The following is a 24,546-nucleotide window of genomic DNA, read 5'->3' on the forward strand; positions in this document are numbered from 1 at the left end:
ACTGAACTCTCCAAGCTATAGAAACCAATACTCCTGTACTGAACTCTCCAAGCTATAGAAACCAATACTCCTGTTCTCTACTGAACTCTCCAAGCTATAGAAACCAATAGTCCTGTTCTCTACTGAACTCTCCAAGCTATAGAAACCAATACTCCTGTTCTCTACTGAACTCTTCAAGCTATAGAAACCAATACTCCTGTTCTGAACTGAACTCTCCAAGCTATAGAAACCAATACTCCTGTTCTGAACTCTCCAAGCTATAGAAACCAATACTCCTGTTCTGAACTCTCCAAGCTATAGAAACCAATACTCCCGTTCTGTACTGAACTCTCCAAGCTATAGAAACCAATACTCCTGTTCTCTACTGAACTCTTCAAGCTATAGAAACCAATAGTCCTGTTCTCTACTGAACTCTCCAAGCTATAGAAACCAATAGTCCTGTTCTCTACTGAACTCTCCAAGCTATAGAAACCAATACTCCTGTTCTCTACTGAACTCTCCAAGCTATAGAAACCAATACTCCTGTTCTGTACTGAACTCTCCAAGCTATAGAAACCAATAGTCCTGTTCTCTACTGAACTCTCCAAGCTATAGAAACCAATACTCCTGTTCTGTACTGAACTCTCCAAGCTATAGAAACCAATACTCCTGTTCTCTACTGAACTCTCCAAGCTATAGAAACCAATACTCCTGTTCTCTACTGAACTCTCCAAGCTATAGAAACCAATACTCCTGTTCTCTACTGAACTCTCCAAGCTATAGAAACCAATACTCCTGTTCTCTACTGAACTCTCCAAGCTATAGAAACCAATACTCCTGTTCTCTACTGAACTCTCCAAGCTATAGAAACCAATACTCCTGTTCTCTACTGAACTCTCCAAGCTATAGAAACCAATACTCCTGTTCTCTACTGAACTCTCCAAGCTATAGAAACCAATACTCCTGTTCTCTACTGAACTCTCCAAGCTATAGAAACCAATAGTCCTGTTCTCTACTGAACTCTCCAAGCTATAGAAACCAATACTCCTGTTCTCTACTGAACTCTCCAAGCTATAGAAACCAATACTCCTGTTCTCTACTGAACTCTTCAAGCTATAGAAACCAATACTCCTGTTCTCTACTGAACTCTCCAAGCTATAGAAACCAATACTCCTGTTCTCTACTGAACTCTCCAAGCTATAGAAACCAATACTCCTGTTCTCTACTGAACTCTCCAAGCTATAGAAACCAATACTCCTGTACTGAACTCTACAAGCTATAGAAACCAATACTCCTGTTCTCTACTGAACTCTCCAAGCTATAGAAACCAATACTCCTGTTCTGAACTAAACATCTCAAATCCAAATTCAAATCTAGAATCGGCTTTCTATTTCACAACAAAGCCTCCTTCACTCACGCCTCCGAACTTACCCTAGTAAAACTGACTATCCTACCGATCCTCGACTTCAACAATGTCATCTACAAAATAGCTTCCAATACTCTACTCAGCAAACTGGATGCAGTCTATCACAGTGCCCTCCGTTTTGTTACCAAATCACATTATACCACCCACCACTGCGACCTGTATGCTCTAGTCGGCTGGCCCTCTCTACATATTAGTCGCCAAACCCACTGGCTCCAGGTCATCTATAAGTCTATGCTAGGTAAAGCTCTGCCTTATCTCAGCTCACTGGTCACGCTAACAACACCCACCCGTAGCACGCGCTCCAGCAGGTATATCTCACTGGTCATCACCGTTGCCAAGACCTCCTTTGGCCACCTTTCCTTATAGTTCTCTGCTGCCAGTGACTGGAACAAATTTAAAAAATTGCTGAAGCTGGAGATTTATATTTTCCTCACTAACTATAAACATCAACTATCTGAGCAGCTAACCGATCACTGCAGCTGTAAATAGTCCATCTGTAAATAGCCCACCCAATCTACCTACCTCATCCCCATACGGTTTTTATTTACTTTTCTGCTCTTTTGCTCACCAGTATTTCTACTTACACATAATCATCTGCTCACTTATCACTCGTGTTAATCTGCTAAATTGTAATGACTTCGCTACTGTGGCCTATTTATTGCCTTACTTCCTCACACCATTTGCAAACACTGTATATAGACTTTCTTTTTTTCCTATTGTGTTATTGACTGTACGCTTGTTTATTCCATGTGTAACTCTGTGTTCTTGTTTGCGTCACACTGCTCTCGTGCAGGTCGCAGTTGTAAATGAGAACTTGTTCTCAACTAGCCTACCTGGTTAAATAAAGGTGTTCTCAACTAGCCTACCTGGTTAAATAAAGGTGTTCTCAACTAGCCTACCTGGTTAAATAAAGGTGTTCTCAACTAGCCTACCCGGTTAAATATAGGTATTCTCAACTAGCCTACCTGGTTAAATAAAGGTGTTCTCAACTAGCCTACCCGGTTAAATAAAGGTGTTCTCAACTAGCCTACCCGGTTAAATATAGGTGTTCTCAACTAGCCTACCTGGTTAAATAAAGGTGTTCTCAACTAGCCTACCTGGTTAAATAAAGGTGTTCTCAACTAGCCTACCTGGTTAAATAAAGGTGTTCTCAACTAGCCTACCCGGTTAAATATAGGTGTTCTCAACTAGCCTACCTGGTTAAATATAGGTGTTCTCAACTAGCCTACCTGGTTAAATAAAGGTGTTCTCAACTGGCCTACCTGGTTAAATATAGGTGTTCTCAACTAGCCTACCTGGTTAAATATAGGTGTTCTCAACTAGCGTACCTGGTTAAATATAGGTGTTCTCAACTGGCCTACCTGGTTAAATAAAGGTGTTCTCAACTAGCCTACCCGGTTAAATATAGGTGTTCTCAACTAGCCTACCCGGATAAATATAGGTGTTCTCAACTAGCCTACCTGGTTAAATAAAGGTGTTCTCAACTAGCCTACCTGGTTAAATAAAGGTGTTCTCAACTAGCCTACCTGGTTAAATAAAGCTGTTCTCAACTAGCCCACCTGGTTAAATAAAGGTGTTCTCAACTAGCCTACCTGGTTAAATAAAGGTGTTCTCAACTAGCCTACCCGGTTAAATAAAGGTGTTCTCAACTAGCCTACCCGGTTAAATAAAGGTGTTCTCAACTAGCCTACCTGGTTAAATAAAGGTGTTCTCAACTAGCCTACCTGGTTAAATATAGGTGTTCTCAACTAGCCTACCTGGTTAAATAAAGGTGTTCTCAACTAGCCTACCTGGTTAAATAAAGGTGTTCTCAACTAGCCTACCTGGTTAAATAAAGGTGTTCTCAACTAGCCTACCTGGTTAAATAAAGGTGTTCTCAACTAGCCTACCTGGTTAAATAAAGGTGTTCTCAACTAGCCTACCTGGTTAAATAAAGGTGTTCTCAACTGGCCTACCCGGTTAAATAAAGGTGTTCTCAACTAGCCTACCCGGTTAAATATAGGTGTTCTCAACTAACCTACCCGGTTAAATAAAGGTGTTCTCAACTAGCCTACCTGGTTAAATAAAGGTGTTCTCAACTAGCCTACCCGGTTAAATATAGGTGTTCTCAACTAGCCTACCCGGTTAAATATAGGTGTTCTCAACTAGCCTACCTGTTTAAATATAGGTGTTCTCAACTAGCCTACCCGGTTAAATATAGGTGTTCTCAACTAGCCTACCTGGTTAAATAAAGGTGTTCTCAACTAGCCTACCCGGTTAAATAAAGGTGTTCTCAACTAGCCTACCCGGTTAAATATAGGTGTTCTCAACTAGCCTACCTGGTTAAATAAAGGTGTTCTCAACTAGCCTACCTGGTTAAATAAAGGTGTTCTCAACTAGCCTACCTGGTTAAATAAAGGTGTTCTCAACTGGCCTACCTGGTTAAATATAGGTGTTCTCAACTAGCCTACCTGGTTAAATATAGGTGTTCTCAACTAGCGTACCTGGTTAAATATAGGTGTTCTCAACTGGCCTACCTGGTTAAATAAAGGTGTTCTCAACTAGCCTACCCGGTTAAATATAGGTGTTCTCAACTAGCCTACCCGGATAAATATAGGTGTTCTCAACTAGCCTACCTGGTTAAATAAAGGTGTTCTCAACTAGCCTACCTGGTTAAATAAAGGTGTTCTCAACTAGCCTACCTGGTTAAATAAAGGTGTTCTCAACTAGCCTACCTGGTTAAATAAAGGTGTTCTCAACTAGCCTACCTGGTTAAATAAAGGTGTTCTCAACTAGCCTACCCGGTTAAATAAAGGTGTTCTCAACTAGCCTACCCGGTTAAATAAAGGTGTTCTCAACTAGCCTACCTGGTTAAATAAAGGTGTTCTCAACTAGCCTACCTGGTTAAATATAGGTGTTCTCAACTAGCCTACCTGGTTAAATAAAGGTGTTCTCAACTAGCCTACCTGGTTAAATAAAGGTGTTCTCAACTAGCCTACCTGGTTAAATAAAGGTGTTCTCAACTAGCCTACCTGGTTAAATAAAGGTGTTCTCAACTAGCCTACCTGGTTAAATAAAGGTGTTCTCAACTAGCCTACCTGGTTAAATAAAGGTGTTCTCAACTGGCCTACCCGGTTAAATAAAGGTGTTCTCAACTAGCCTACCCGGTTAAATATAGGTGTTCTCAACTAACCTACCCGGTTAAATAAAGGTGTTCTCAACTAGCCTACCTGGTTAAATAAAGGTGTTCTCAACTAGCCTACCCGGTTAAATATAGGTGTTCTCAACTAGCCTACCCGGTTAAATATAGGTGTTCTCAACTAGCCTACCTGTTTAAATATAGGTGTTCTCAACTAGCCTACCCGGTTAAATATAGGTGTTCTCAACTAGCCTACCTGGTTAAATAAAGGTGTTCTCAACTAGCCTACCCGGTTAAATAAAGGTGTTCTCAACTAGCCTACCCGGTTAAATATAGGTGTTCTCAACTAGCCTACCTGGTTAAATAAAGGTGTTCTCAACTAGCCTACCTGGTTAAATAAAGGTGTTCTCAACTAGCCTACCTGGTTATATAAAGGTGTTCTCAACTGGCCTACCTGGTTAAATATAGGTGTTCTCAACTAGCCTACCTGGTTAAATAAAGGTGTTCTCAACTAGCCTACCCGGTTAAATATAGGTATTCTCAACTAGCCTACCTGGTTAAATAAAGGTGTTCTCAACTAGCCTACCCGGTTAAATAAAGGTGTTCTCAACTAGCCTATCCGGTTAAATAAAGGTGTTCTCAACTAGCCTACCTGGTTAAATAAAGGTGTTCTCAACTAGCCTACCTGGTTAAATATAGGTGTTCTCAACTAGCCTACCTGGTTAAATATAGGTGTTCTCAACTAGCCTACCCGGTTAAATAAAGGTGTTCTCAACTAGCCTACCTGGTTAAATAAAGGTGTTCTCAACTAGCCTACCTGGTTAAATATAGGTGTTCTCAACTAGCCTACCTGGTTAAATAAAGGTGTTCTCAACTAGCCTACCTGGTTAAATATAGGTGTTCTCAACTGGCCTACCCGGTTAAATAAAGGTGTTCTCAACTAGCCTACCCGGTTAAATATAGGTGTTCTCAACTAACCTACCCGGTTAAATAAAGGTGTTCTCAACTAGCCTACCCGGTTAAATAAAGGTGTTCTCAACTAGCCTACCCGGTTAAATATAGGTGTTCTCAACTAGCCTACCCGGTTAAATATAGGTGTTCTCAACTAGCCTACCTGTTTAAATATAGGTGTTCTCAACTAGCCTACCCGGTTAAATATAGGTGTTCTCAACTAGCCTACCTGGTTAAATAAAGGTGTTCTCAACTAGCCTACCCGGTTAAATAAAGGTGTTCTCAACTAGCCTACCCGGTTAAATATAGGTGTTCTCAACTAGCCTACCTGGTTAAATAAAGGTGTTCTCAACTAGCCTACCTGGTTAAATAAAGGTGTTCTCAACTAGCCTACCTGGTTATATAAAGGTGTTCTCAACTGGCCTACCTGGTTAAATATAGGTGTTCTCAACTAGCCTACCTGGTTAAATAAAGGTGTTCTCAACTAGCCTACCTGGTTAAATATAGGTGTTCTCAACTGGCCTACCTGGTTAAATAAAGGTGTTCTCAACTAGCCTACCTGGTTAAATAAAGGTGTTCTCAACTAGCCTACCCGGATAAATATAGGTGTTCTCAACTAGCCTACCTGGTTAAATAAAGGTGTTCTCAACTAGCCTACCTGGTTAAATAAAGGTGTTCTCAACTAGCCTACCTGGTTAAATAAAGGTGTTCTCAACTAGCCTACCTGGTTAAATAAAGGTGTTCTCAACTAGCCTACCTGGTTAAATAAAGGTGTTCTCAACTAGCAAACCTGGTTAAATAAAGGTGTTCTCAACTAGCCTACCTGGTTAAATAAAGGTGTTCTCAACTAGCAAACCTGGTTAAATAAAGGTGTTCTCAACTAGCCTACCTGGTTAAATAAAGGTGGACTAAATAAAACATGTAATGACTGCTACCATCCTAAATGTAGCTGCTTAAAGGGAACTGAACAGCAGGGTACGTCCCAAATGGCACGGTTTCCCTATATAGTGCACTACTGTTGACCAGAGCCCTATTCCCTATATAGTGCACTACTGTTGACCAGAGCCCTATTCCCTATATAGTGTACTACTATAGACCAGACCCCTATTCCCTATATAGTGTACTACTATAGACCAGAGCCCTATTCCCTATATAGTGCACTACTGTTGACCAGAGCCCTATTCCCTATATAGTGCACTACTGTTGACCAGAGCCCTATTCCCTATATAGTGTACTACTATAGACCAGAGCCCTATTCCCTATATAGTGCACTACTATAGACCAGGGCCCTATTCCCTATATAGTGCAATACTTTAGACCAGATCCCTATTCCCTATATAGTGTACTACTATAGACCAGAGCCCTATTCCTTATATAGTGCACTACTATAGACCAGACCCCTATTCCCTATATAGTGTACTACTATAGACCAGAGCCCTATTCCCTATATAGTGCACTACTGTTGACCAGAGCCCTATTCCCTATATAGTGCACTACTGTTGACCAGAGCCCTATTCCCTATATAGTGTACTACTATAGACCAGAGCCCTATTCCCTATATAGTGCACTACTATAGACCAGGGCCCTATTCCCTATATAGTGCAATACTTTAGACCAGAGCCCTATTCCCTATATAGTGTACTACTATAGACCAGAGCCCTATTCCTTATATAGTGCACTACTTTAGGCCAGAGCCCTATTCCCTATATAGTGCACTACTATAGACCAGAGCCCTATTCCCTATATAGTGCACTACTTTAGACCAGAGCCCTATTCCCTATATAGTGCACTACTATAGACCAGAGCCCTATTCCCTATATAGTGTACTACTATAGACCAGAGCCCTATTCCCTATATAGTGCCCTACTTTAGACCAGAGCCCTATTCCCTATATAGTGCACTACTTTAGACCAGAGCCCTATTCCCTATATAGTGCACTACTTTAGACCAGAGCCCTATTCCCTATATAGTGCACTACTATAGACCAGAGCCCTATTCCCTATATAGTGCCCTACTTTAGACCAGAGCCCTATGGGCCACTATGTAGGGAATAGGGTGCCATTTGGGATGTAAGCCACTCCCTCCAGACAGCTGCTGTTCCCTCTGGAGGTCTCAACTAAACAGCTACAGTTTATACACCCACACAGACACATGGTCCAGATGGACTGTCCTCATCTCTGTCTGGTACTGGATCCTGCTGGGTTCTGTCTAGATGGACTGTCCTCATCTCTCTGTTACTGGACCCTGCTGGGTTCTGTCTAGATGGATCCTGCTGGGTTCTGTCTAGATGGATCCTGCTGGGTTCTGTCTAGATGGACCCTGCTGGGGTCTGTCTAGATGGACTGTCCTCATCTGTCTGGTACTGGACCCTGCTCATCTCTCTCTGTTTGTTGTCATCTTTGTTGTTATCTAAATCAGATCAGGCTGTACTGCTCATCTCTCTCTGTTTGTTGTCGTCTTTGTTATTATCTAAATCAGATCAGGCTGTACTGCTCAGCACTCTTTTTTACTCACTCTCTCCTCTCTCTCTCTCTTTCACTCTCCTCTTTCTCTCCTTTCTCTCTCCTTCTTTCTCTTTCTCTCCTCTTTCTCTTTCTCTCTCCTCTTTCTCTCCTCTTTCTCTCTCCTTCTTTCTCTCCTCTTTCTCTTTCTCTCTCCTCTTTCTCTCCTCTTTCTCTCTCCTTCTTTCTCTTTCTCTCCTCTTTCTCTCTCCTTTCTCTCATTCTTTCTCTCTTTCTCTCTTTCTCTCCTCTTTCTCTCTCCTTTCTCTCTCCTTCTTTCTCTCTCTCTTTCTCTCCTTTCTCTCTCTCCTCTCTTCCTCGCTTTCTCTCGCTCTCCTTTCTCTCTCTCTCTCTCTCCTTTCTTTCTCTTCTTTCTCTCTCTCTCTCTGTCTCTTTTTTCTCTAGTTGTGAGGAAGCTGCAGGATTTTGAGCTGCCGTACGTATCTGTCACCAGTTTACGGAGCTCGGAGTTCTACATCGCCCTTCGTAAAAGGTATGATACCTCTCCACAAACATGAACTAAGACTGACTCTAAACCCCACTCTGTCAGACTGACCCCACTCTGTTAGACTGACCCCACTCTGTTAGACTGACCCCACTCTGTTAGACTGACCCCACTCTGTTAGACTGACCCCACTCTGTTAGACTGACCCCACTCTGTTAGACTGACCCCACTCTGTTAGACTGACCCCACTCTGTTAGACTGACCCCACTCTGTTAGACTGACTCTACCCCACTCTGTTAGACTGACTCTAAACCCCACTCTGTTAGACTGACTCTAAACCCCACTCTGTTAGACTGACTCTAAACCCCACTCTGTTAGACTGACTCTAAACCCCACTCTGTTAGACTGACCCCACTCTGTTAGACTGACCCCACTCTGTTAGACTGACCCCACTCTGTTAGACTGACCCCACTCTGTTAGACTGACCCCACTCTGTTAGACTGACCCCACTCTGTTAGACTGACCCCACTCTGTTAGACTGACCCCACTCTGTTAGACTGACCCCACTCTGTTAGACTGACCCCACTCTGTTAGACTGACCCCACTCTGTTAGACTGACTCTACCCCACTCTGTTAGACTGACTCTACCCCACTCTGTTTGACTGACCCCACTCTGTTTGACTGACCCCACTCTGTTTGACTGATTCTACCCCACTCTGTTAGACTGACCCCACTCTGTTAGAATGACCCCACTCTGTTAGACTGATTCTACCCCACTCTGTTAGAATGACCCCACTCTGTTAGAATGACCCCACTCTGTTAGACTGATTCTACCCCACTCTGTTAGACTGACCCCACTCTATTAGACTGACTCTACCCCACTCTGTTAGACTGACCCCACTCTGTTTGACTGACTCTACCCCACTCTGTTTGACTGACTCTACCCCACTCTGTTTGACTGACTCTACCCCACTCTGTTTGACTGACTCTACCCCACTCTGTTTGACTGACTCTACCCCACTCTGTTAGACTGACCCCACTCTGTTAGACTGACCCCACTCTGTTAGAATGACCCCACTCTGTTAGAATGACCCCACTCTGTTAGACTGATTCTACCCCACTCTGTTAGACTGACCCCACTCTGTTAGACTGACCCCACTCTGTTAGACTGACGCTACCCCACTCTGTTAGACTGACGCTACCCCACTCTGTTAGACTGACTCTACCCCACTCTGTTAGACTGACTCTACCCCACTCTGTTAGACTGACTCTACCCCACTCTGTTAGACTGACTCTACCCCACTCTGTTAGACTGACTCTACCCCACTCTGTTAGACTGACTCTACCCCACTCTGTTAGACTGACTCTACCCCACTCTGTTAGACTGACTCTACCCCACTCTGTTAGACTGACTCTACCCCACTCTGTTAGACTGACTCTACCCCACTCTGTTAGACTGACTCTACCCCACTCTGTTAGACTGACTCTACCCCACTCTGTTAGACTGACTCTACCCCACTCTGTTAGACTGACTCTACCCCACTCTGTTAGACTGACTCTACCCCACTCTGTCAGACTGACTCTACCCCACTCTGTCAGACTGACTCTACCCCACTCTGTCAGACTGACTCTACCCCACTCTGTCAGACTGACTCTACCCCACTCTGTCAGACTGACTCTACCCCACTCTGTCAGACTGACTCTACCCCACTCTGTCAGACTGACTCTACCCCACTCTGTCAGACTGACTCTACCCCACTCTGTCAGACTGACTCTACCCCACTCTGTTAGACTGACTCTACCCCACTCTGTCAGACTGACTCTACCCCACTCTGTCAGACTGACTCTACCCCACTCTGTCAGACTGACTCTACCCCACTCTGTCAGACTGACTCTACCCCACTCTGTCAGACTGACTCGACCCCACTCTGTTAGACTGACCCCACTCTGTTAGACTGACTCTACCCCACTCTGTTAGACTGACCCCACTCTGTTAAACTGACTCTACCCCACTCTGTTAGACTGACCCCACTCTGGATTCCTAAAATGGATTCTGTGCTTCTACACCTGCATTGCTTGCTGTCTGGGGTTTTAGGCTGGGTTTCTGTACAGCACTTTGAGATATCAGCTGATGTACGAAGGGCTATATAAATAAATTTGATTTGATTTGAGTAAATGGTATATATTGATTTACCCCTGGTGTATATATTGATTTACCCCTGGTGTATATATTGATTTACCCCTGGTGTATATATTGATTTACCCCTGGTGTATATATTGATTTACCCCTGGTGTATATATTGATTTACCCCTGGTGAATATATTGATTTACCCCTGGTGTATATATTGATTTACCCCTGGTGTATATATTGATTTACCCCTGGTGTATATATTGATTTACCCCTGGTGTATATATTGATTTACCCCTGGTGTATATATTGATTTACCCCTGGTGTATATATTGATTTACCCCTGGTGTATATATTGATTTACCCCTGGTGTATATATTGATTTACCCCTGGTGTATATATTGATTTACCCCTGGTGTATATATTGATTTACCCCTGGTGTATATATTGATTTACCCCTGGTGTATATATTGATTTACCCCTGGTGTATATATTGATTTACCCCTGGTGTATATATTGATTTACCCCTGGTGTATATATTGATTTACCCCTGGTGTATATATTGATTTACCCCTGGTGTATATATTGATTTACCCCTGGTGTATATATTGATTTACCCCTGGTGTATATATTGATTTACCCCTGGTGTATATATTGATTTACCCCTGGTGTATATATTGATTTACCCCTGGTGAATATATTGATTTACCCCTGGTGTATATATTGATTTACCCCTGGTGTATATATTGATTTACCCCTGGTGTATATATTGATTTACCCCTGGTGTATATATTGATTTACCCCTGGTGAATATATTGATTTACCCCTGGTGTATATATTGATTTACCCCTGGTGTATGTATTGTCTATGTCGGTCTGTTTTAAATACAGTTGAAATCAGACATTCTTCACAATTCCTGACATTTAATCCTAGTAAAAAAGCCCCTGTCTTAGGCCACTTTATTTTAAGAATGTGAAATGTCAGAATAAGAATTTCTTTTGATTTCCCCATTATGTCAAGCAAAGAGGCACTGAGTTTGAAGGTAGGTCTTGAAATAAATCCACAGGTACACCTCCAATTGACTCAAATTATGTCAATTAGCCTATCAGAAGCTTCTAAAGCCATGACATCAATTTCTGGAATTTTCCAAGCTGTTTAAAGGCACAGTCCACTTAGTGTATGTAAACTTCTGACCCACTGTAATCGTGATACAGTGAATTATAAGTGAAATAATCTGTCTGTAAACAATTGTTGGAAAAATGACTTGTGTCATGCACAAAGTAGATGTCCTAACCGACTTGCAAAAACTATAGTTTGTTAACAGGAAATTTGTGGAGTGTTTGAAAAACGAGTTTTAATGACTCCAACCTAAGTGTCTGTAAACTTCCGACTTCAACTGTCCAACTGATTTGAATTTCTGATTTGAAATGCAGACTGAAGTATCCGGGTTCAAACCTTTCAGTGCTGCCATTGGACGTGACGCAACGTGAGCTTTCATTGATCTCAAAGAAACACATGGCTGTAGTGGTCTGTAGTGAGAACAACACACTGCCGTGATGTCTGTAGTGGTCGTTACAGGCTGTAGTGAGAACAACACACTGCCGTGATGTCTGTAGTGGTCGTTACAGGCTGTAGTGAGAACAACACACTGCCGTGATGTCTGTAGTGGTCGTTACAGGCTGTAGTGAGAACAACACACTGCCGTGATGTCTGTAGTGGTCGTTACAGGCTGTAGTGAGAACAACACACTGCCGTGATGTCTGTAGTGGTCGTTACAGGCTGTAGTGAGAACAACACACTGCCGTGATGTCTGTAGTGGTCGTTACAGGCCGTAGTGAGAACAACACACTGCCGTGATGTCTGTAGTGGTCGTTACAGGCCGTAGTGAGAACAACACACTGCCGTGATGTCTGTAGTGGTCGTTACAGGCTGTAGTGAGAACAACACACTGCTGTGATGTCTGTAGTGGTCGTTACAGGCTGTAGTGAGAACAACGCACTGCCGTGATGTCTGTAGTGGTCGTTACAGGCTGTAGTGAGAACAACACACTGCCGTGATGTCTGTAGTGGTCGTTACAGGCTGTAGTGAGAACAACACACTGCTGTGATGTCTGTAGTGGTCGTTACAGGCTGTAGTGAGAACAACACACTGCCGTGATGTCTGTAGTGGTCGTTACAGGCTGTAGTGAGAACAACACACTCTTTTCTGCAGCCACAACAGTATATTGGACATCCCTTCTTGACTGATGGTTTGTGTTCATTGAAATTCAAGCATTGTGAGTGTTGATAACCAATACTCTCTGTCTGTATAGTTACTGGGACACGGCGTATGACAGTGATGTAATGGACAACAGAGTGGGACTGAACCTACTGTACACTCAGGTGAGTTCAAAACCTCAGGTGAGTTCTGAACCTGGCGGTGCTTTCACTCTAGTGGTAGCATGAGACGGAGTCTACAACCCACACAAGTGGCTCAGGTAGTGCAGCTCATCCAGGATGGTACATCAATGCGAGCTGTGGCAAGACGGTTTGCTGTGTCTGACAGCGTAGTGTCCAGAGCATGGAGGCGCTACCAGGAGACAGGCCAGTACATCAGGAGACGTGGAGGAGGCCGTAGGAGGGCAACAACCCAGCAGCAGGACCCCTACCTCCGCCTTTGTGCAAGGAGGAGCAGGAGGAGCACTGCCAGAGCCCTGCAAAATGACCTCCAGCAGGCCACAAATGTGCATGTGTCTGCTCAAACGGTCAGAAAGACTCCATGAGGGTGGTATGAGGGCCCGACGTCCACAAGTGGGGGTTGTGCTTACAGCCCAACACCGTGCAGGACCTTTGGCATTTGCCAGAGAACACCAAGATTGGCAAATTCGCCACTGGCGTCCTGTGCTCTTCACAGATGAAAGCAGGTTCACACTGAGCACGTGTGACAGACGTGACAGAGACGCCGTGGAGAACGTTCTGCTGCCTGCAACATCCTCCAGCATGACCGGTTTGGTGGTGGGTCAGTCATGGTGTGGGGTGGCATTTCTTTGGGGGGCCGCACAGCCCTCCATGTGCTCGCCAGAGGTAGCCTGACTGCCAGTAGGTACAGAGATGAGATCCTCAGACCCCTTGTGAGACCATATGCTGGTGCGGTTGGCCCTGGGTTCCTCCTAATGCAAGACAATGCTAGACCTCATGTGGCTGGAGTGTGTTATCAGTTCCTGCAAGAGGAAGGCCTTGATGCTATGGACTGGCCCGCCCGTTCCCGAGACCTGAATCCAATTGAGCACATCTGGGACATCATGTCTTGCTCCATCCACCAACGCCACGTCGCACCACAGACTGTCCAGGAGTTGGCGGATGCTTTAGTCCAGGTCTGGGAGGAGATGCCTCAGGAGACCATCCGCCACCTCATCAGGAGGGAGGTCATACAGGCACGTGGAGGCCACACACACTACTGAGCCTCATTTTGACTTGTTTTATGGACATTACATCAAAGTTGGATCAGCCTGTAGTGTGGTTTTCCACTTTAATTTTGAGTGTGACTCCAAAACCCTTCCCTGACCCCTCCTCTCCTTCCCTGACCCCTTCCATTATCCAATGAGTTTGTCAGGGAGGTGTGGCATCCTAAAGCCATGGTTGTGCCCCAAATGGCACCCTACTCTCAAATTACTGCACTACTATTTACTATGGCCCGTAGTCCTCTGGTCCAAATTACTGCACTACTATTTACTATGGTCCATAGTCCTCTGGTCCAAATTACTGCACTACTATTTACTATGGTCCATAGTCCTCTGGTCCAAATTACTGCACTACTATTTACTATGGCCTGTAGTCCTCTGGTCCAAATTACTGCACTACTATTTACTATGGCCTGTAGTCCTCTGGTCCAAATTACTGCACTACTATTTACTATGGTCCATAGTCCTCTGGTCCAAATTACTGCACTACTATTTACTATGGCCTGTAGTCCTCTGGTCCAAATTACTGCACTACTATTTACTATGGCCCGTAGTCCTCTGGTCCAAATTACTGCACTACTATTTACTATGGTCCATAGTCCTCTGGTCCAAATTACTGCACTACTATTTACTATGGCCCGTAGTCCTCTGGTCCAAATTACTGCACTACTATTTACTATGGCCTGTAGTCCTCTGGTCCAAATTACTGCACTACTATTTACTATGGTCCATAGTCCTCTGGTCCAAATTACTGCACTACTATTTACTATGGTCCATAGTCCTCTGGTCCAAATTACTGCACTACTATTTACTATGGCCCGTAGTCCTCTGGTCCAAATTACTGCACTACTATTTACTATGGCCCGTAGTCCTCTGGTCCAAATTACTGCACTATATAGAGATTAGGGTGCCATTGGCAACAGAGCCCGCCCTCTATGCACACACACACACACATTCAGCAGCAACAACAACATGCTGTTTTCTTTCGCAGATTGCTGATTTGATTAGAATCTGCCTGCTGGCTCAGCAGCAACAACAACATGCTGTTTTCTGTGTGTGTGTGTTTGATTAGTGTGTGTGTGTGTGTGTGTGTGTGTGTGTGTGTGTGTGTGTTTGGCAGGCTGTTAACTCAGTGTGGGCGCATAGCTAATGTTACGGGCCAAAGAATGCAATATTTTCTTGGAAAGAGAATCAACTCTCGTGTGTGTGTGTGTGTGTGTGCGCTTGCCATTTTGTGCAACTTATGTGTGTGTTTAATTCTACTTGAACAAAACAACAGTGGAATAGTTTGTTTTGAACTTAGAATCCGAGAAACACATTTGTATTCTATGTAAAGCCTCTCCAAGAATGGTTTAGAGCAGAAAGATGATTGTTGTCTCTCCCCTCTCCCTAGACTGTGTCTGACATAGAGAGAGGCTGGATCCTCGTTAACAAGGACCAGCACAGACAGCTGAAATCACTGCAGGAGAGAGGATCCAAGAAAGAAGTAAGTATGGGCTGATCCTCGTAACGCAACACTGTCTCCTCCGGCTGTAACTGTCTCCTCCGGCTGTAACTGTCTCCTCCGGCTGTAACTGTCTCCTCCGGCTGTAACTGTCTCCTCCATCTGTAACTGTCTCCTCCATCTGTAACTGTCTCCTCCATCTGTAACTGTCTCCTCCATCTGTAACTGTCTCCTCCATCTGTAACTGTCTCCTCCATCTGTAACTGTCTCCTCCATCTGTAACTGTCTCCTCCATCTGTAACTGTCTCCATCTGTAACTGTCTCCGGCTGTAACTGTCTCCTCCGGCTGTAACTGTCTCCTCCATCTGTAACGGTCTCTCCTCCATCTGTAACTGTCTCCTCCATCTGTAACCGTCTCCTCCATCTGTAACCGTCTCCTCCATCTGTAACCGTCTCCTCCATCTGTAACCGTCTCCTCCATCTGTAACCGTCTCCTCCATCTGTAACCGTCTCCTCCATCTGTAACCGTCTCCTCCATCTGTAACCGTCTCCTCCATCTGTAACTGTCTCCTCCATCTGTAACGGTCTCCTCCATCTGTAACGGTCTCCTCCATCTGTAACTGTCTCCTCCATCTGTAACTGTCTCCTCCATCTGTAACTGTCTCCTCCATCTGTAACTGTCTCCTCCATCTGTAACTGTCTCCTCCGGCTGTAACTGTCTCCTCCATCTGTAACTGTCTCCTCCGTCTGTAACTGTCTCCTCCGTCTGTAACGGTCTCCTCCATCTGTAACGGTCTCCTCCATCTGTAACGGTCTCCTCCATCTGTAACGGTCTCCTCCATCTGTAACCGTCTCCTCCATCTGTAACCGTCTCCTCCATCTGTAACCGTCTCCTCCATCTGTAACCGTCTCCTCCATCTGCAACCGTCTCCTCCATCTGTAACCGTCTCTTCCATCTGTAACGGTCTCTTCCATCTGTAACGGTCTTTTCCATCTGTAACGGTCTTTTCCATCTGTAACGGTCTCTTCCATCTGTAACGGTCTCTTCCATCTGTAACGGTCTCTTCCATCTGTAACGGTCTCTTCCATCTGTAACGGTCTCTGCCATCTGTAACGGTCTCTGCCATCTGTAACGGTCTCTGCCATCTGTAACGGTCTCTGCCATCTGTAACGGTCTCTGCCATCTGTAACGGTCTCTGCCATCTGTAACCGTCTCCTCCGGCTGTAACCGTCTCCTCCGGCTGTAACCGTCTCCTCCGGCTGTAACCGTGTCCTGCGGCTGTAACCGTCTCCTCCGGCTGTAACCGTGTCCTGCGGCTGTAACCGTGTCCATCGGCTGTAACCGTGTCCTGCCATCTGTAACTGTCTCCTCCGGCTGTAACCGTCTCCTCCGGCTGTAACCGTCTCCTCCGGCTGTAACCGTCTCCTCCGGCTGTAACCGTCTCCTCCGGCTGTAACCGTCTCCTCCGGCTGTAACCGTCTCCTCCGGCTGTAACCGTCTCCTCCGGCTGTAACCGTCTCCTCCGGCTGTAACCGTCTCCTCCGGCTGTAACCGTCTCCTCCATCTGTAACCGTCTCCTCCGGCTGTAACCGTCTCCTCCGGCTGTAACCGTGTCCTGCGGCTGTCTAGTGGAGAAGAAGCTAACATTCCACACCTTGTTCTCTTTGTCAAGTCACAGGGATATTGTCATGCTGAAACAGGAAACGGCTTTTCCCACAAAGTTGGAAGTACAGAATCTTCTAGAATGTCATTGTATGTTGTAGCGTTAAGATTTCCCTTCACTGGAACTAAGAGGCCCAAACCATGAAAAACATGGAGGAGGAATAATGCTGTTTTTCATGGTTTGGGCCTCTTAGTTCCAGTGAAGGGAAATCTTCACGCAACAACAGACCATTATTCCTCCTCCATCAAACTTCTCCTGGCGTTACCACTGCTCCAGAGTCCAATGGCGGCGAGCTTTACACCACTCCAGTCGTCACTTGGCATTGTGCACGGTGATCTTAGGCTTGTGTGCAGCTGCTCGGCCATGGAAACCCATTTCATGAAGCTGCCGACAAACAGTTCTTGTGCCGACGTCGCTTCCAGAGGCAGTTGGGAACTCGGTAGTGAGTGTAGCAACCGAGGACAGACTGACTGTCAGCAGCAGGTGTGGCTGAAATAGATCCACTGATTTGGAGGGTTCTCCACATACTGCTGTATATACAGTGAATATCAAATTATTTTTCAGTGCTTCATGTTCTCTACGTCTCTCTCCAGTTCATTAGGCTGTGCCAGACGCTGAAGTACTTCGGCTACATACAGTTTGACCCGTGTGTGACAGACTTCCCGGAGAAGGGCTGTCACGCGATCGTCTCCGCTGGCAACAACGAACTCAACTTCCAGGTCAAGCTACCCAATGAGCAGATGAAAGAGGGGAGCTTCAAGGTCACGCGCATGAGGTGCTGGAGGGTCACTTCCTCTGTAAGTAACCCTCCCCCAAATTACGTTACTCCTCCCCAACATAAAGTTATTATATTCTCATCACTCTAGAGTGATGGTGCTCCTAGAGAAGACACTGATCTATGGTTACTAGAGTGATGGTGCTCCTAGAGAAGACACTGATCTATGGTTACTAGAGTGATGGTGCTCCTAGAGAAGACACTGATCTATGGTTACTAGAGTGATGGTGCTCCTAGAGAAGACACTGATCTATGGTTACTAGAGTGATGGTGCTCCTAGACTGATCTATGGTTACTAGAGTGATGGTGCTCCTGGACTGATCTATGGTTACTAGAGTGATGGTGCTCCTAGAGAAGACACTGATCTATGGTTACTAGAGTGATGGTGCTCCTAGACTGATCTATGGTTACTAGAGTGATGGTGCTCCTAGAGAAGACACTGATCTATGGTTACTAGAGTGATGGTGCTCCTAGAGAAGACACTGATCTATGGTTACTAGAGTGATGGTGCTCCTAGAGAAGACACTGATCTATGGTTACTAGAGTGATGGTGCTCCTAGAGAAGACACTGATCTATGGTTACTAGAGTGATGGTGCTCCTAGAGAAGACACTGATCTATGGTTACTAGAGTGATGGTGCTCCTAGAGAAGACACTGATCTATGGTTACTAGAGTGATGGTGCTCCTAGACTGATCTATGGTTACTAGAGTGATGGTGCTCCTAGACTGATCTATGGTTACTAGAGTGATGGTGCTCCTAGAGGGGAGACTGATCTATGGTTACTAGAGTGATGGTGCTCCTAGACTGATCTATGGTTACTAGAGTGATGGTGCTCCTAGACTGATCTATGGTTACTAGAGTGATGATGCTCCTAGACTGATCTATGGTTACTAGAGTGATGGTGCTCCTAGACTGATCTATGGTTACTAGAGTGATGGTGCTCCTAGACTGATCTATGGTTACTAGAGTGATGGTGCTCCTAGACTGATCTATGGTTACTAGAGTGATGGTGCTCCTAGAGGGGAGACTGATCTATGGTTACTAGAGTGATGGTGCTCCTAGACTGATCTATGGTTACTAGAGTGATGGTGCTCCTAGACTGATCTATGGTTACTAAAGTGATGGTGCTCCTAGTGAAGACAGATCTATGGTTAGTTTTGCATCCCCCTTACCATAGTGGTTAAGATCAGGATATAAGGAAGGTTAACTGATCCTACATCAGTGCTTGGAGAGGTCCTGGCGGGTCACTTGTTCTGCAAGTATCCCACCCAAGTTCTCTATTCTCCTCTCCTCTTCACTATTCTCCTCTTCACTATTCTCCTCTTCACTATTCTCCTCTTCACTATTCTCCTCTTCACTATTCTCCTCTTCTCTATTCTCCTCTCCTCTATTCTCCTCTTCACTATTCTCCTCTATTCTCCTCTTCACTATTCTCCTCTTCACTATTCTCCTCTTCTCTATTCTCCTCTTCTCTATTCTCCTCTATTCTCCTCTTCTCTATTCTCCTCTCCTCTATCCTCCTCTATTATCCTCTTCTCTATTCTCTATTCTCCTCTTCTCTATTCTCCTCTTCTCTATTCTCTTCTTCTCTTCTTCTCTATTCTCTTCTTCTCTATTCTCTTCTTCTCTATTCTCCTCTTCTCTATTCTCTTCTTCTCTAATTCCTCTCCTCTATTCTCCTCTCCTCTTCTCTATTCTCCTCTCCTCTTCTCTAATTCCTCTTCTCTATTCTCCTGTCCTCTTTTCTCCTTCTCTATATTCTCCTGTCCTCTTTTATCCTATCCTCTTCTCTATTCTCCTCTTCTCTATTCTCCTCTCCTCTTTTCTCCTGTCCTCTTTTCTCCTCTCCTCTGGGTAAACTGCTGAGCTCTACACCGTCATCGTTTTCATCAGACCACTTACCCTTACTATACGTAGCCCTGACACACACACACAGATTCTATTCTCCTCTTCTCTATTCTCCTCTCCTCTATCCTCCTCTATTCTCCTGTCCTCTTTTCTCCTCTCCTCTGGGTAAGATCCCCACCTGTGTGTTATCTGAGCTCTACACCGTCATCGTTATCCTCTCAGAGAGCCCAATTTCATCAGACCACTTACCCTAATACGTAGCCCTGACACACACACACAGATTCTATTCTCCTCTTCTCTATTCTCCTCTCCTCTATCCTCCTCTATTCTCCTCTCCTCTTTTCTCCTCTCCTCTGGGTAAACTGCTGAGCTCTACACCGTCATCGTTTTCATCAGACCACTTACCCTAATACGTAGCCCTGACACACACACACACTGACACACACACACACTGACAACACACACACACTGACACACACACACACACTGACACACACACACACTGACACACACGCACACTGACACACACACACACTGACAACACACACACAGATCCCCACCTGTGTGTTATCTCTGTATCGACCCTCTGCCTCCTCTCAGAGAGCCCAATCCTTTACTGTAATATATATATATTGTTTCCCATCCAGACGAATGTAGCTATTTCTAAAGCATATTAGGGTACAGTTCAGGGAAGGACATACAGTATCACTGCAGTTTTAACTGTCAATCTTCTCCACCCACCTCTATACATGTAGACTTCTCTTGAAGGGATAGAGATTGATCACATAATGAGTTCATCTGACAATAGCAGTGGTTTCTTTTTTGAATCCATATCAATGTATTACAACAGACTATTAAAGAGGGAAACTGTATCAGCAGTAGCATCCAGATGCTAACGGGGAACATTGTTCAGTTCTGTCTTTGGTACCACACAGCACTTTTAAGAGACAGTTGGAACTGAAACCAATCATCAAAAGCCCGTACATGGACCAGCGGCTAACTCTACTACTAAACCCAGCGGCTAACTCGACTACTGAACCCAGCGGCTAACTCGACTACTGAACCCAGCGGCTAACTCGACTACTGAACCCAGCGGCTAACTCGACTACTGAACCCAGCGGCTAACTCGACTACTAAACCCAGCGGCTAACTCGACTACTGAACCCAGCGGCTAACTCGACTACTAAACCCAGCGGCTAACTCGACTACTAAACCCAGCGGCTAACTCGACTACTAAACCCAGCGGCTAACTCGACTACTGAACCCAGCGGCTAACTCGACTACTGAACCCAGCGGCTAACTCGACTACTAAACCCAGCGGCTAACTCGACTACTAAACCCAGCGGCTAACTCGACTACTGAACCCAGCGGCTAACTCGACTACTGAACCCAGCGGCTAACTCGACTACTAAACCCAGCGGCTAACTCGACTACTGAACCCAGCGGCTAACTCGACTACTGAACCCAGCGGCTAACTCGACTACTGAACCCAGCGGCTAACTCGACTACTAAACCCAGCGGCTAACTCGACTACTAAACCCAGCGGCTAACTCGACTACTGAACCCAGCGGCTAACTCGACTACTGAACCCAGCGGCTAACTCGACTACTGAACCCAGCGGCTAACTCGACTACTGAACCCAGCGGCTAACTCGACTACTAAACCCAGCGGCTAACTCGACTACTAAACCCAGCGGCTAACTCGACTACTAAACCCAGCGGCTAACTCGACTACTGAACCCAGCGGCTAACTCGACTACTGAACCCAGCGGCTAACTCGACTACTGAACCCAGCGGCTAACTCGACTACTGAACCCAGCGGCTAACTCGACTACTAAACCCAGCGGCTAACTCGACTACTAAATCAATCAATCAATCAAATTTATTTATATAGCCCTTCGTACATCAGCTGATATCTCAAAGTGCTGTACAGAAACCCAGCCTAAAACCCCAAACAGCAAGCAATGCAGGTGTAGAAGCACGGTGGCTAGGAAAAACTCCCTAGAAAGGCCAAAACCTAGGAAGAAACCAGGCTATGTGGGGTGGCCAGTCCTCTTCTGGCTGTGCCGGGTGGAGATTATAACAGAACATGGCCAAGATGTTCAAATGTTAATAAATGACCAGCATGGTCGAATAATAATAAGGCAGAACAGTTGAAACTGGAGCAGCAGCACGGCCAGGTGGACTGGGGACAGCAAGGAGTCATCATGTCAGGTAGTCCTGGGGCATGGTCCTAGGGCTCAGGTCCTCCAAGAGAGAGAACGAAAGAGAGAATTAGAGAAAGCACACTTAAATTCACACAGGACACCGAATAGGACAGGAGAAGTACTCCAGATATAACAAACTGACCCTAGCCCCCCGACACATAAACTGCTGCAGCATAAATACTGGAGGCTGAGACCGAAGGGGTCAGGAGACACTGTGGCCCCATCCGAGGACACCCCCGGACAGGGCCAAACAGGAAGGATATAACCCCACCCACTTTGCCAAGGCACAGCCCCCACACCACTAGAGGGATATCTTCAACCACCAACTTACCATCCTGAGACAAGGCTGAGTATAGCCCACAAAGATCTCCGCCATGGCACAACCCAAGGGGGGGGCGCCAACCCAGACAGGATGACCACATCAGTGAATCAACCTACTCAGGTGACGCACCCCTTCCAGGGATTGCATGAGAGAGTCCCAGTAAGCCAGTGACTCAGCCCCTGTAGGGTTAGAGATAGAGAATCCCAGTGGAACCCAGCAGCAAACTCGACTACTACTAAACCCAGCGGCTAACTCGACCACTACTAAACCCAGCGGCTAACTCGACCACTACTAAACCCAGCGGCTAACTCGACCACTACTAAACCCAGCGGCTACCTCGACCACTACTAAACCCAGCGGCTACCTCGACCACTACTAAACCCAGCGGCTACCTCGACCACTACTAAACCCAGCGGCTACCTCGACCACTACTAAACCCAGCGGCTACCTCGACCACTACTAAACCCAGGGGCTACCTCGACCACTACTAAACCCAGGGGCTAACTCCACCACTACTAAACCCAGGGGCTAACTCCACCACTACTAAACCCAGGGGCTAACTCCACCACTACTAAACCCAGGGGCTAACTCCACCACTACTAAACCCAGGGGCTAACTCCACCACTACTAAACCCAGCGGCTAACTCCACCACTACTAAACCCAGCGGCTAACTCCACCACTACTAAACCCAGCGGCTAACTCCACCACTACTAAACCCAGCGGCTAACTCGACCACTACTGAACCCAGCGGCTAACTCGACCACTACTGAACCCAGCGGCTAACTCGACCACTACTGAACCCAGCGGCTAACTCGACCACTACTGAACCCAGCGGCTAACTCGACCACTACTGAACCCAGCGGCTAACTCGACCACTACTGAACCCAGCGGCTAACTCGACCACTACTGAACCCAGCGGCTAACTCGACCACTACTGAACCCAGCGGCTAACCCGACCAGTAAAAACCCAGTCCTTTGGGTATTAATAAAACTCCAGAGATCTGTGTAGGACAGACACTTCAAAACATAGTTGGACATATCTGTTTTTTGCCATATATGAATGTGTTTCCATAGGCTAATAGTAGTAAGGGCAAATTCAACATCTCATCAAATAAATAATAATAAGAAGAAACCATTGCTGTCCCAACTGACCAACAGCAGACTAGATGACCCTTGGAGAGGCACTGTACAGACAGGCTGCTATTGAGAGACCCTGTGTCTGCCTCAAGGGGGGCTGGGCAGAACATCCTGCCAACGATGGGCAGAACGCCCTGCCAACGAGGGACTGGGCGGAACATCCTGCCAACGAGGGGCAGAACGCCCTGCCAACGAGGGACTGGGCGGAACATCCTGCCAACGAGGGGCAGAACGCCCTGCCAACGAGGGCCTGGGCGGAACACACTGCCAACGAGGGACAGAACACACTGCCAACGAGGGACAGAACACCCTGCCAACGAGGGGCAGAACACCCTGCCAACGAGGGGCAGAACACCCTGCCAACGAGGGACTGGGCGGAACACCCTGCCAACGAGGGGCAGAACGCCCTGCCAACGAGGGGCTGGGCGGAACACCCTGAACATCCTGCCAACGAGGGGCAGAATGCCCTGCCAACGAGGGGCTGGGCGGAACACCCAGAACATCCTGCCAACGATGGGCAGAATGCCCTGCCAACGAGGGACTGGGCGGAACATCCTGCCAACGAGGGGCAGAACGCCCTGCCAACGAGGGACTGGGCGGAACACCCTGCCAACGAGGGGCAGAACGCCCTGCCAACGAGGGACTGGGCGGAACGCCCTGCCAACGAGGGGCTGGGCGGAACACCCTGCCAACGAGGGACTGGGCGGAACACCCTGCCAACGAGGGGCAGAACGCCCTGCCAACAAGGGACTGGGCGGAACACCCTGCCAACGAGGGGCTGGGCGGAACACCCTGCCAATGAGGGGCTGGGCGGAACACCCTGACAACGAGGGGCTGGGCGGAACGCCCTGACAACGGGGGGCTGGGCGGAACGCCCTGACAACGGGGGGCTGGGCGGAACGCCCTGACAACGGGGGGCTGGGCGGAACGCCCTGACAACGAGGGGCTGGGCGGAACGCCCTGACAACGGGGGGCTGGGCGGAACGCCCTGACAACGGGGGGCTGGGCGGAACACCCTGACAACAGGGGGCTGGGCGGAACGCCCTGACAACGGGGGGCTGGGCGGAACGCCCTGACAACGGGGTCTGGGCGGAACACCCTGAACACCCTGACAACGAGGGGCTGGGCGGAACACCCTGAACGCCCTGACAACGGGGGGC

The 24,546-nt window shown here is 46.6% G+C and overlaps 1 protein-coding gene and 1 long non-coding RNA gene across 2 annotated transcripts in view; both read left to right on the forward strand.

Annotated features, from left to right (window-relative positions):
• LOC118373550 (sorting nexin-17) overlaps positions 1-24,546 on the forward strand; it is an 83,100-nt gene that overhangs the window by 45,727 nt on the left and 12,827 nt on the right. The window contains exons 7-10 of the mRNA XM_052471643.1: positions 8,381-8,468; positions 12,861-12,930; positions 15,382-15,474; positions 17,690-17,893. Coding sequence (XP_052327603.1) covers positions 8,381-8,468; positions 12,861-12,930; positions 15,382-15,474; positions 17,690-17,893 — 455 coding nt within the window. The remainder of the gene's footprint in view (positions 1-8,380; positions 8,469-12,860; positions 12,931-15,381; positions 15,475-17,689; positions 17,894-24,546) is intronic.
• On the forward strand, positions 2,366-4,283 carry LOC127909550 (uncharacterized). Its single transcript, XR_008071849.1, has 3 exons — positions 2,366-2,417; positions 3,012-3,374; positions 4,167-4,283. It is a non-coding gene; the product is annotated as an uncharacterized LOC127909550 (long non-coding RNA).

The sequence above is a fragment of the Oncorhynchus keta genome, chromosome 19 (genome assembly GCF_023373465.1).
Source record: "Oncorhynchus keta strain PuntledgeMale-10-30-2019 chromosome 19, Oket_V2, whole genome shotgun sequence".
In the NCBI taxonomy this organism is placed as follows: domain Eukaryota; kingdom Metazoa; phylum Chordata; class Actinopteri; order Salmoniformes; family Salmonidae; genus Oncorhynchus; species Oncorhynchus keta.